We start from the raw sequence: 13,869 nt of genomic DNA on the forward strand, positions 1-13,869 counted from the left end.
CTGGACCTTTCTGCCGCTGGGGTGAAGTCTCTCCCAGAGGCAAAGATATTTGGGGGCACTACTTCAACTGCCCCCCCCACCCTAAATATACATTCGGGGCCTTTGTGCTGCATGGGGGCACTACTTCAACTGGCATCTAATTGAAACCCCACCATGCTCCAGCAGGGATGCAGGGGACTTGCTGCCGCCAGCTGGAAGTCTCCCCTGTGGCTGTGATATTTGTGGGCCTGCTGCCACTGGAAGGAATCTCCCCCAGTGGCTAAGATTTTCATGGGCAGTGGAACATTTCAATCAGCTCTGCAACTGCAAATCACAACACATCCCCCCACCAAAAATATTTTCAGGGGCTTGCTGCCTATCACAGACACCTGCTGCTTTTTGCAAAATCTTTGATATTTCAGTTATAACATCTTTTTCCTAACCTTTCCCATTCTCTTTCTTTATGCTTTGACGCCCACCCTGCCCCGCCCACCAAAAAGACTACGGGGAACAGTGGGTGGAGGGCCAATTGAGATTCCTGTTTCTATTGTAAGTTCAGTGTATGAGAATTCATTGACATTCCCCATGTTGGCAATGTCTGTGCAGTGCAGAGGGAGGACAAAATCTTTTTTCCTAGCCATTTCTATCCTTTCAACTTTTTATCCTTTTCACTTTGCACCCCTTCACACAGGGAAGAGTGGGTGGAGGGCCAACTGAGAACACAGACTGTGCATAGAAGCTGTATAATGAACTGGGAAGCCAAATACCCACCCCTTAACAACTCTCTTTTTTTAGAAACTTTACTATCAACTCTGTCTTCAAGCATTTCATTGTCCCTGTGTTATTTTCAGGGATCAGCAGCAGCCATGGTAGGGGCATAGTCAGTGGATGGCCAGTTGAAAAGACACACACCTACTGATTTTTATGAAATCTTTGATAATTCAGTTACAGAAAAAAGAGATTTCTTTTAATTTTGCCATCTTTTTTGATGCCCTACTTTTCCTTCCTTCTAACTGGAAAAATGAATGTTTGCTTAACATGGGAGGGGAATCAGGAAAATGCAATGTGGGAAGGTGATGTCAAAGACCAGCAAACATCCCATAAATGCTATGGGGATGAGAGAATTGTGGGATAGGTTCCCACCATGAACTAGTGCAAGAGTCGATGTTTGCCATTTGAGTGTGGCAGCAATAAGTTAACTTTGTGAAGAGCACATGGGGAGTGAGGATAGTCAAAACTGGATTTATAAATTCCAGAGTTACAAAAATGATATTAATAAATTCAATTTTATCTCATACTGTAGACACAGACTGAAAGCGCTCAGGAGCTATGAAACCAGAACACCTAAGCATGCCTAACTTTAGAGTGAATATTTTGCAACTAGCTATTTGACACTACTAGTAAATCTCTACTAAATACAAATAATTCATTATGAAATCCATCCAAAATTGACTTTACATTTTTTGAAAATGTTTGCTCCATAAAAGAAAATGCTGTACCCTCAAAATCCAGACTGGCACTTTGAGTTTTGGCACTACTATATCCTCTTCTAGGGATGTAACATCTTGTTTGATTAGTTAACTGGTTAAACATTAAATGGGCAATTTAATGGGTCATCACAGATGAGGGCTGGAGCTTGCCTGCCTGACACGTTCATAGGCCAGGTCTGCCAAGGACAAGGACTGCTCTGGCATGGCTGGAGCACCCCACACCTGAGGCAAGCCCCATGGGGCTGCAGCAGCTCCCTGCCCATCGCAGGTGGGTGGCTGCTCTAGCCAGCGCAAGTTAACCATAGCTGGTAAGCTTCATTCTTTTAACATCCCTATCCTCTTCCAGTATAGCTCATGCTGTTATTTTAACTGCATAGTCCATAAATATATCCAGTATTAAGCATATTTTGTACAAGAATTACCAATTTAATTGAGCCCCCAAAGTTAAACATAGTGATGCATATCTTTTTTTTCCCCTTTTCATACCTCTTAATACTACAAAAACATTTTAGTACAAGATTTGTGTGACAGTCATTAAACATATATTTGAGATTGCTTATTGATGGCATTTGTGCACATCAAACCATTTGACTAGTAAATATAGTCTTTAATGACAATGCAGAAAAATTTCCCCTACATAGAAATTCTTGTCGCTTATACATTCCAGTAAATAGTTTCCATAAAAGACTAAAATTAGAAATGATGTAGTACTCACAAAAGTTGAATGCAAGAGCTATAAAGATACTGCATGTACTATCCCTCTCTACTCACAGCAAATAAGATTTATGGGCATACATACACTGAGGCCATGGCTACGCTCCCCTCCCTTTCAGAAGGGTCATGTAAATATGGCCTTTTGAAAATGCTAATAAGATGCTGATTTAAATACCTCATGCCTCATTAGCATACTCCCATGTAATGCAAGCAGCCACGTAGCCAGGGTTCCCTTGAAAGGAAACCCTGATTTCTAAAGCACCCTTCTTCCCAATTATTTTTATTTCCCAATTATTTTGGGGAAGAAGGGTGCTTTTGAAATCGGGGTTTCCTTTCGAGGGAACCCTGGCTACACAGCTGCTTGCATTACAAAAGCAGCCCTTTCAAAAGCTATATCCTGCAGAAGTATGCTAGTGAGGTATGAAATATTTAAATCCACGCCTTATTAGTATTTTTGAACTGCTGTATTTACATGACCCTTCCAAAAGGGAGGGGCAGTGTAGCCACTGCCTGAGCAAGCTGATTGGTTACTATGTAGTTAAATAATGCTTCCTTCCCTCTATCACAGAATCATCACAGCATCTGGAATATAGCTGCAATATTCAGAAGTTTTTGTAGTGACCAGAACAGTGGCTCCTTCCTCTGTAACTGGTAATGGGAATGAAGCATCAAGGCCATTTTGGACTTTAACCAAGCCACAGTCCACACAAGTGCATTCCTCCACTGTATACATCAGTGATGTCTCACTTTGGAGGGAATCTTCACTTATATCTGTGTTCACACTAGTTTCAATATCTGTCTTGAGTATAACATTCAAGTCCATTATAGATTCTGTGAAGACATGAAAAGGTACTTTAGTTCACATAATCTTAATCAGTGAAACCAAGTCATAGAATCTACTAAATATGTCCCTTGCTCTCACATTTAGGAAGGGCATGTATGAAGCCTATTATGTATATATATCATATTATATTTTAGTATATTAAGCTTGTAATTAACAAGCATCTTTTATATAATTTAGATATGAAAAGGTCAAAAAATAAAGATGGGTTGACTCAGATCAATTCCTTTACAAGCTGTGAGGCTAATCTTCAAGTTTTATTCTCCAGCCAGGTAAAATTCTCTTTGACTTCAATGGCAGAAGGATTGGGCCTTTAATAAAGAAATTCTGTTAAGATTTTATAGACAATTTTCCAATGCAAAATAAGATAACCAAGTTAAAAATACATATTGACATTAAATAACAAAATATTATGAAACCAAGACGAGAGGGTTTCTACCTATTTTTGGCTATAATGTGATAACCTTACCCCTGCTGGGAAGTACAGGTTGAACCTCTCTAATCTCAAACTCTCACCTCCAGCAATATCCATAATCCAGCATAAATTTAGTTAGCTGGATGACCACATATCATGGGCATGGCCAAGTTTCCCATGGTCCCATAAAGTTTGCTTCCAGTCACCAGTCCTGGCTCTCAGTGTTTTGTGTGGTTATTTAACTCTAATTAACTCCTGAATGTCTTCTAAGAGACAAGTAAAGGAAGCGTTTATTATGCTGCTAGACAATATTGACCTCCTGTGGTCCAGCAAATTCTCTCGTCCTGCACTAATAAAGTCCTGAGGGTGCTGGATTAGAGAGGTTCAACCTGTACTTTTTTCTACAGTTAGTTCCATTAATTTCAGTGGTCCATCTGTGGAATAACATACTCTTCACTACAAATAAAACTATCAAAATCTGGCAATGTAAGCCATATTCTAAATTATCATTTCAAAAAACATAGCAGAAATTCACAACAGACTGAAAATATTTTACAGGAAATTGTATTTATTAGCAATCGTATTTTTGTACCTGCATTTTTCAGTTCTTCCTTCAAATGTTTTGGGTACTTCCTTTTAAATAATGCCATTAATATGAACACTGTCAATGTTAAAATCACTCCTATTCCCAGACTGATCCAAAGAATTCTATCTGATACCTTTAGTTGACCTGTAGCATCTTAAAAATAAAGAAGACATATTATATACATTTAAAATATCAATTATTAATAAATACATGCATTAATCTATAAATCTCTCACATCTGTGAGGAATCTTTTCTTTTTCTGCTGAATGACGCCTTGATACCTTGAAAAATTTACTCTCCTAACACAGTTCAGTTGATAAATAGAATGCTGAGTTTAGGTCTTCAATCTTTTACAGATTTTATACTTGTTTTTGTAAATTTTAGTGTCATTCTTCTTGTGTTATGTTTAGAATAAATGAAAAGTACAAATGAAAAAAGGCCCAGCACAGCACAAACAAATAATGTTAAAGAATTAGTACTTACTCTCATTACAATAGCTCTGACATGAAAAAGGCGGTTTACTGGAACATCGAAGGTGACAAGGCGTACAAGATTGCAGCAAGCTGTCAAAATACTCATTTTTGTTGCAGCATTGAGCCATCAGGGTTAATAATTAGTGAACTAAGAAGCCACAGAAATTGTTAAAGAATAAGGACAAGTGAAGGAAGAAAAATGTTTCTAGTTCTCACTTTGTACAAACAGTTGTGTGTGTGGCCAGCAACAGCAGCTAACTATCAAGGGTCTTCTTTAAAAGAGTTTATTAAGTAACAGGGATTTCACCCTAATACCTCTCAAGGGACTGTGGCTGCTCATTTGAATAGCAAGTACAGATTTAAGTTTCTAGAAGGACCTCCAGATGGATGGAAGTAATTTTCAATGTAAATTCTGTGTGAAACAAAAACTGATTATTTATAGAGGACATTTCTCAAACAGGTGCTAAACACTACAGAAGATAGAAAATGTGTGAGGATTCCCAAACAAGCACTCTCATTAAGAGGTAGTCCCCGTTTTTAAAAATTTATTGAATTCTTTCTCTCAGGCTTATGGATCTGCAGCAATTATATTTCATTCTAACTGGCAGACTTCTCCATGAAGCATTGGTTTAATTTTTATTCTCTTCTGTTCCACTGCCATCACCAAACATACTGTATTGTAGATGAACTGAGGATAAAAATAAAAAGAGAAGAAAAAGAGGCTGTGTTGTCTAGTGGATAGAGACAGTGACAACATCAGTAGAACTGCAGAGTACGTGCTTGTTGAGGCAGAAGCTGTACCGTCTTCTCCTCTTGGATCCTTCACTTCCCATTGGATGGGTTGGGGGAGTGGGTGGGCTGTTTTGGGGGTTTTTTCAAGTTCCCTTCCTGGCCACATTTTAAACTCCTCCTCAGCTTTTCAAGATGTCCTGCTCTTCCTCCTTTTACTTGCAGTACAAGAGCTATGTTGTCAGAGGCGGATGTTGCAGATCTGATTTGTTGCTGTTTTGGGATCAGGATGGACTTTTTCCCAATAGGCCAAACTAGCCAAGATCTGCTGTTTTGGGAGTGGGATAACTTTCTTTGCTTCTTTGCTGCATCACAAAGGCAAAGTAGCATTAAAAGAAATAGGACCTGAAAGTATAATAAGACATTTATGACTGTTTAGCTCAGTGGAACTTGCAGCTGGTGCCCATTATGGGTAAATAGTAAAAGGACCAATTCCCAGAGGTAAATGGGGTCTGGGACTTCGCTGGTGAATTTTGTATCTGCTTGAGAAATGGGAACTTAACATCCTTATGGAATTATGGAGTCTGTAATATTTTTACGCTCTGCAATTCTCTACCTACCACCTTGGCATTGCTACACATTGGGGTAAAAGAATTCAATTTTCTTTCTAAGACATGAAAAATCCAGCTATATAGTTGAAACATACCACTCCTAGAATTGTCTTGGACTGAAATCAACACATTAGTAGAGGTCACCTTACACACACGTATGAAATCCAAAAGACAAAACTAACATCAAGCTGCAGAGGCAGTTGAACATGTGAATATAGCACAGTTGTGTACAGAGAGCTGAAAGATATCAAGTGGCTGTATTATGAGCTCTGAGTTGTCAGACACAGGCTTTCACTTAGGAATAAGACAACGGATGAGACAGAGAAATGAAGCAAAGATGGTTTCTGCAGATGTTACCTACCAGCTCTGTGTCTGTGGGGAACCAGGGCATAGTATCCAGCTGGTATGACTTACAAAAGACCTCTTCTTGCCCTAGCCCAGGGGTCAGCAGCCAAAATAGCTAGAAGAGCCTTTTTTTTTCAGATTCAGTAAACGTAATAATTCAAGAGCCGCAATGCATATGAATATGAGACAGTCCTTAATAAATAACATTAAACCATAATTTTTGTAACCCCTATTTTAAGAACAGGGCACACAACATGATTGTAATTCGACACAAACTTTTTACCCATTCTGTTTCTTCAAACTTTACATATGTGTGTGTTTACCATGACCCTCCTAACTTTCACTCCTGAACCTTCTCTCTCTCTGGAGGACATGAGATGTCATCTGCTTCCATCTGTCAAATACAGGGGGGAGTTATCCAACATTTGAAGATCACATATCGTTTGCTATTTAGGTATGAGTTGTTCATTGTTGGGCTTCAAGACGTTTACTGAAAATAATCAGGAGGGTTTTATTTTTAACATTTCAATTACAGAGTTGGGAGCAACAAAGAAGTCCTTAAAGAGCTACTTTCAGCTCCAGAGCTGCAGATTGCAGACCCCTACCCTGACCTCTGCTTGAACGAAAGCCAATCAGAATAAAGACTTAGAAAATCAATGAAAAGGCAGGGGAAGACACTCCTAAACCCCTCCCGTAAAGGGTGAGAAGATTAAGCAAATGCCCCTAGCCTCATTTGCATCAAAGGTGGGACAGAAAGGTATCTCCGTTAGAATACAGAATGGAGAATAGAAATTCCAAAACAAGACTCCCACTGAACTATGGGACATGAAAACCAGAGAAGAACTGCATGAGGGGAAATCTCTGCTTAAGATTTTAATGAACTTAAACCTGCACATACCCAGTTCAGCAATTATCAGACTAATTCTACTAATCCTCTGTTTGGTATTCAAAATACTGCCTGCTTAATTGAATTATGAGCTCCCAAGAAGGAACACTACCCATCACCAGAAATGATTAATTCTATTGCCCACCCTGAACAAGGAGACAAACAAGACAAAGATGGTATCAACGAAAGATGGCGAGAACACTTTAGCAACCTCCTTAGCAGACCATCGACCGTGAATAATAACATCCTCAGTGAAATTCCACAACAACCCATCCTGACAGATCTTGACTTTCCGCCCACTACAGATGAGATTAAGAAAGCTGTTAGCCAGATGAGTTCAGGAAAAGCTCCTGGAAAACATGGGATACCAGCAGAGATATATAAAGCGGCAAGTCCAGCAGCACTAGCAGCATTCCATAGCGTGATCATCAGCATCTGGGAGGATGAAAACATACCACAGGACCTCCGTGATGCTATTATTGTCTCCCTTTTCAAGAATAAAGGCAGCAAAGCAGAATGTGGAAACTATGAAGGCATATCCCTCCTCTCTGTTGGAGGGAAGATCATCGCCCGCATCATCTTGAACCGCCTAATAGCCAGTATTTCCGAGGCAAATCTACCTGAAAGTCAATGCAGTTTTCGACCTGGCCGGAGCACAGCCGATATGGTGTTTGCTGCCAGACAAATACAACAGAAGTGTATTGAACAGAACATACACCTGTATGCTGTCTTCATAGATCTGGCAAAGACATTTGATACCATCAACAGGGAAGCCCTTTGGACCATTCTAATACGACTTGGCTTCCCAAGAAAATTTGTCCAGATTATAAGCCTTTTCCATGACGACATGACAGGCGAAGTACTGTCTGATGGAGCCACATCAGCCCCCTTCAACATCACCAATGGCGTGAAACAAGGATGTGTTCTCGCTCCTGTCTTATTTAACCTGTTCTTTGCATGCGTCCTTAACCATGCAATGAAAGATCTGGACCGAGGTATATACTTGAAATACCGGCATGATGGTTCACTTTTTGACCTCCGTTGCCTGAATGCAAAGACTAAGATAGTGCAGAAACTCCTTTCTGAAGCACTGTTTGCTGACGACTGTGCCCTTATGGCTCACACTGAAAACAATCTTCAGCACATTGTCAACAAGTTTGCTGAGGCCTCGCAACTTTTTGGACTAACTATCAGCCTCAGAAAGACAGAAGTTCTCCATCAACCTGCACCTGGATCAAATGCTCCTGTCCCGAGTATCTCCATTGACAGCACTCAGCTTAAAGTAGTGGAGAACTTTAAATACCTGGGTAGTGTCATATCCAGTGATGGATCACTGGATAATGAGATCAGCACGTGAATATCCAAAGGGAGCCAGGCACTTGGCTGTCTGCGTGGCAAAGTTCTAAACCACCATAACATTCAGATGTCAACAAAACTGCTTGTGTACAGAGCTGTTGTTCTCTCATCTCTTTTGTACGGGTGCGAAACATGGACACTATATAGGTGTCACATCAAGCAGCTCAAAGCATTCCATATGCGCTGCCTCCATAACATCATGAAGATCTGTTGGCAAGACAAAGTGCCCAATCTTGAGGTCCTCGAGACAGCCCAGATGACAAGCATCGAAATGATGATTATGAAGTCACAACTCCATTGGACCAGTCATGTCAGCCACATGGATGCCAACAGAATCCCTCGCCAGCTCCTGTATGGTGAACTCTCCCAGGGCATCCAGCATATAGGTCATCCACGGAAACGCTACAAGGATACCATCAAAGCCAATCTGCAATACAGCAGTATCAAACCTAGGGACCCTGAGGATGCCGCCAGTGACAGAACACAGTGGCGTGCAACAATCAGAAATACCTGTATTGCCTTTGAGGAAGACCGCTGCTGGCGTCTACAAGAGGCATGTGAACAACGTCACAGAGCATCAGCAATGCACAACCCACAGATTGCAAACTTCCCATGCACCACCTGTGGCAAAATGTGCACCTCTAGAATTGGCTTATACAGTCGCCAGAGGGCACACCGTGAGACCAATAACAGATGGTCTGCACAGATTTGTCATCATCAGATCGATGGACTACCATTATATTACCTTGAACAAAACAACTTTGGTATACACCCTTGAATCATCAATCCACCCATACACAAATTTAATGCTCTCCCTTATACCACTGTGTTTTCCCTACAAAAACCCCTGCCCATGCTCAAGTAAGAGTTCCAATGCTTGGATCCAAATTCTGCATCTGTTCCACTGGGACTTCATCTTTTCCTGACTGATTGGTCAGGGGGCTCTATGGGTCTCCCGCTCTCTGGACCCTCAGTTACCAATGCCAGCTTGGGAACCCAGATCAGTTCAAGCTTCACAAAGTGATGATATCCAGCTCTCTCTCTACGTATAGCCTCCTGACCCTGCCTTATGTGATCAGTTGTGGTTTGCTAGCTCTAACTTTGCCATCAGAGTTAATTTAATATTGTAACTCTTTTGTTTGTTTGGCTGTCTTTGTACAGTTACTACCTGGAAATAAATAACTTTCATGGTTAAGCTGCTTGCTTCTATCTTTCTCTTTCCCCTTCCGCTCTCACTGGTATTTTTGGCTTTCCCATTCAGGCTGTAGCAATGTTTCCTGTACCTAAGCTATCGAACCCTGAAGTGCCCAAAAATCCTGTAGAGTTTGATCATCAAGTCAATTATGAGCAGAATGGTTGTGGTGTGAATGTGGGATAGGTACATGTTGAACCTGGGGGCATATGATGATGGCAGCTTAAAAAGTGCCATTTAGCCCTGCCCAGTGAGTCCATGGGCATATGAGGATAACAAGTTAAAATTGTTCAACCCAACCTGCTGAGTCCAGGGACATATAAGGGGTCTGGCTGTGAGTGCTGATTAACTGGTCTTCTCAGATGTGCTCGGTTAATGTGTATGTGTATTCATCTGATTCTAAGGTGGGACAAACCTGCCCTGGGGAAAGAGAAGTTACTCACCGTAGTAACGGTGGTTCTTCGAGATGTGTCCCTGTGGATGCTCCACAATAGGTGTCGGGCTCGCCTGGCGCCGCAGATCGGAAATCTTCCAGCAGCTTCTCCTGGATTGCGTATGCGCCGGCGCACGCCGCTCCCCTGCGCGCCCCCGGCCACGTGCGCGATCCGGTCCCCGCCAGTTCCTTGACCAACCGCCTCGAATGCTCCTGAAAAACACTAGACAGAGATCCGAAGTGGGGAGAATGGGTGGGTGGTGGAGCACCCATGGGGACACATCTCGAAGAACCACCGTTACTATGGTGAGTAACTTCTCTTTCTTCATCGAGTGTCCCCGTGGGTGCTCCACAATAGGTGACTACCCAGCAGTAACCCAAGAAAGGAGGTGGGTAATCAGTTTATGTGCAGCTTGCCCCCGAAAGGACTGCTGTCGACAGACGGGTATCCTCTTGGAATACTCGATGTAGGGCATAATGCTTGGCGAAGGTGTCGTAGGATGACCAGGTCGCCACTCTACAGATGTCTTTCAAGGCGGTGCCCTTGAAGAAGGCTGTTGACGCCGCCACCGCCCTGGTGGAGTGAGCCCTAGGCGGGGCCAGCAAAGGAGTCTTTCAAAGCTCGTAGCACATTTTTATACAGGACACAATGTGCTTTGAAATTGTCTGTGAAGAGAGGCCTTCCCCTTTTGACCTGGGAGCGAGAGACACTAGGAGTCTGTCCGTTTTCCGGAAGGATTTAGTTCTGTCTATGTAGAAGGCCAACGTCCTCCTCACGTCCAGGAGGTGCAGGTGTGCCTCTTTGCTGGAGCTGTGAGGCTTCGGGTAAAATGAGGGTAAAACTATTGGTTCGTTAAGATGGAACTCTGAAGAGACTTTTGGAACAAAGGCTGGGTGCAGCCGTAAGGTTACCGCCTCCTTTGAGAATACTGTGCAGAGCGGCATTGCCATAACTGCTGCGAGCTCACTGACCCTGCGAGCTGACGTAATTGCAAGGAGGAAGGTTGTTTTTATCTTAAGGAGACGTAGGGAAACTGTGGCTAATGGTTCAAAAGGTGGACCCGTTAGCGTGCTGAGCACCGAGTCCAAGTTCCACGATGGTGGAAGCAGTTTCTGAGGAGGGTACAGGTTTACCAACCCCTTCAAGAACCTGGTAACTATAGGATGGGCGAATACTGTGGGCCCCTCCTCTGTATGCCGAAAGGCTGATATAGCGGCGAGGTGGACTTTTAGCGAGCATAAGGAAAGCCCGCCCCTCTTGAGGTCCAATAAGTATTCTAGTATTATCGGTATAGGAACGTCAAGGGGAGCTAACTGCTTGGCGGAACACCAGGCTGTGAATCAAGTCCATTTCTGCTAGTAAGTCTTCCTGGTGGAGGTCCTTCGGCTACTTTCCAGGACTTGTTGTACTCCCTCCGTACATGTGCTTTCTAAGGAGCTGAGCCATGGATTAGACATGCTTGTAGGTGCAGGCCCTGAGGGTGTGGGTGCACTATGGACCCCTGAGCCTGCGTGAGTAGGTCGGGAGCCGCCAGTAGAGGGAGCAGTGGGCGGTCCGACATGCGCAGCAGCAAGGGAAACCATTGCTGCCGATCCCACGTTGGGACTACTAGTATCATGCGAGCTCTCTCCCTTCTGGTTTTCTGCAAGACCTTGTGGATAAGCGCTGTGGGGGGGAACGCGTAAAGTAGGGGGCCCTTCCATGAAATCATGAATGCGTCCCCCAGGAACCCCCGCCCCACTCCTGCCCTGGAGCAGTACTGGGGACACTTCTTGTTGTGCTGGGTGGCAAACAGATCGATCTGGGGAAACCCCCATGTATGAAAGATTGGTCGTAGCAGATCGGAGCGGATCTGCCACTCGTGCGTGAGTGTGAAGCGCCTGCTCAGCTGATCTGCTTTCACATTGTGAGCACCCGGCAAGTACGAGGCTTTCAACGTTATGTTGTTGGTGATGCACCAGTTCCACAGTCAGACTGCTTCCGCACATAGGGCACGGGATCGGGCTCCTCCTTGTCGATTTATGTAAAACATTGTGGAGGTATTGTCTGTATTGATCCCGACTACTTTGCCATATACGTGGTCTCGAAAATGTTTGCAGGCGTTGAACACTGCTCTGAGCTCCAGTATGTTTATGTGCAGTGTCTGTTCCGCAGGGGACCATAGCCCTTACGTCACCTTGTCGCTGATGTGCGCTCCCCATCCTATGTGGGAGGCGTCGGTAGTAACAAAAATAGAAATTTGTGGTTGGTGGAAAGGCACCCCCACTAGCAGGTTCTTGGGGTTTACCCACCACGCCAGGGATCTGCGCACCTCTGTCGTGGGCGACACCACCCTGTGGACAGTGTGGGATGCCGGTTTGTAGACGCTCACCAGCCAATGCTGCAGGCTTCACATGTGCAATCTGGCATTTTGTACCACAAATGTTGCTGCCACCATGTGGCCCAGCAGCTGTAAGCACGTTAAGACCGGCACCGTGGGGCCGTATGTGATGACTTGCACCAGCGAACTGATGGCACGGAAGCGGGTGTCGAGTAGGTACACCCTTGCTGTGATAGAGTTTATGCATGCCCCTATGAACTCTATGTCTTGTGTGGGGTCGGTCTTTGACTTCGCGAGGTTGATGACTAAGCCCAGCGAAGAAAACGTGTCCGCTGTGACGCGGATCATGCGTAGGACCTCTACCTTCGAGGCCCCTTTCAGTAGGCAGTTGTCCAGGTATGGGAATATAAACACCCCCTGTCTGTGCAGGTAGGCTGACACCACGGCCAGGGTTTTGGTAAAGACTCTGGGGGCCGAGGAGAGGCCGAACGGAAGAACCCTGTACTGGAAATGCTCCTTGCCGACCATGAAGCGGAGGAAGCGCCTGTGTGCTGGGTGGATCATTATATGAAAGTAAGCATCTTGTAAGTCGAGGGCTGCAAACCAATCTCCATCGTCCAGTGCTGTGAGTATGGAGGCGACTGTAATCATCCGACAACGTTGCTTGCGTAAGTAGCGGTTGAGGCCCCGAAGATCTAAGATGGGCCTCCAGCCTCCTGTTTTCTTCTCTGTGAGGAAGTAGCGTGGATAAAAACCTTTCCCCTGGAATTGTTCCGGCCCTCTTTCCACCGCCCCTATGAACATAAGGTGGTCCACCTCCTGCTTGAGCCTCACCTCGTGGGTAGCGTCCCGGAGGTGAGGCCTGGAAGGAGGCTTCGTCGGTGGGAGCGACTGGAAGGGGATCACGTAACCCGTGGCTATGATCTCCAGCACCCATTTGTCTGCGGTGATCTTTTGCCGTTGGGAGTGAAACGGTCTGAGGCGATGATGGAACATGAGATGATAGTGGCATTGCGCGATGGTAGTGATAGTGCAGCCCTAGACATGCCCGTCAAACTTGTTGCCTTTGGGCCTGTCCCGAGGGTGTACGGCTTTATTGAGAACGTCATCTGGGAGTTCTGTACTGTTGCTGTTGTTGATGTCACCCTTGGTCGTAGCCCTGTTGATACTGCGCACGCTGTGGTTGGTACGGGTAGCGTCTTTGCTGAGGGTAAAAATTTTTCTTCCTATATGGAGGAGTATAAATACCCAGGGTTCTAAGTGTAGCTCTCAAGTCCTTACTAGAGTGGAGGACCGAGTCGGTTGAGTCTGCAAACAACTTTTGCGTGTCAAAGGGAAGATCCACGATCTTCGCCTGTAGGTCCCTCGGGATACCCGATGTCTGCAGCCAAGATTCTCTACGCATGACCACTGCTGTAGCCGTTGAGCGTGCCGCCGTATCTGCCACATCCAGGGCGATCTGGACTCCCGTTCTTGAAGCTGCGTAGCCCTCTTGCAC

At 44.5% G+C, this 13,869-nt stretch overlaps 1 protein-coding gene across 1 annotated transcript; it reads right to left on the reverse strand.

Moving 5' to 3' along the window:
* Window positions 1-2,745: 2,745 nt before the first annotated feature.
* TNFRSF17 (TNF receptor superfamily member 17) lies at window positions 2,746-4,626 on the reverse strand. Its single transcript, XM_075011073.1, has 3 exons — window positions 4,509-4,626; window positions 4,032-4,178; window positions 2,746-3,014 (listed from the first exon to the last, which is right to left on the reverse strand). The coding sequence occupies exons 1-3, from the start codon at window positions 4,624-4,626 to the stop codon at window positions 2,746-2,748; spliced, it is 534 nt and encodes a 177-aa protein (XP_074867174.1).
* Window positions 4,627-13,869: the final 9,243 nt, after the last annotated feature.

The sequence above is a fragment of the Carettochelys insculpta genome, chromosome 16, assembly GCF_033958435.1.
Source record: "Carettochelys insculpta isolate YL-2023 chromosome 16, ASM3395843v1, whole genome shotgun sequence".
In the NCBI taxonomy this organism is placed as follows: domain Eukaryota; kingdom Metazoa; phylum Chordata; order Testudines; family Carettochelyidae; genus Carettochelys; species Carettochelys insculpta.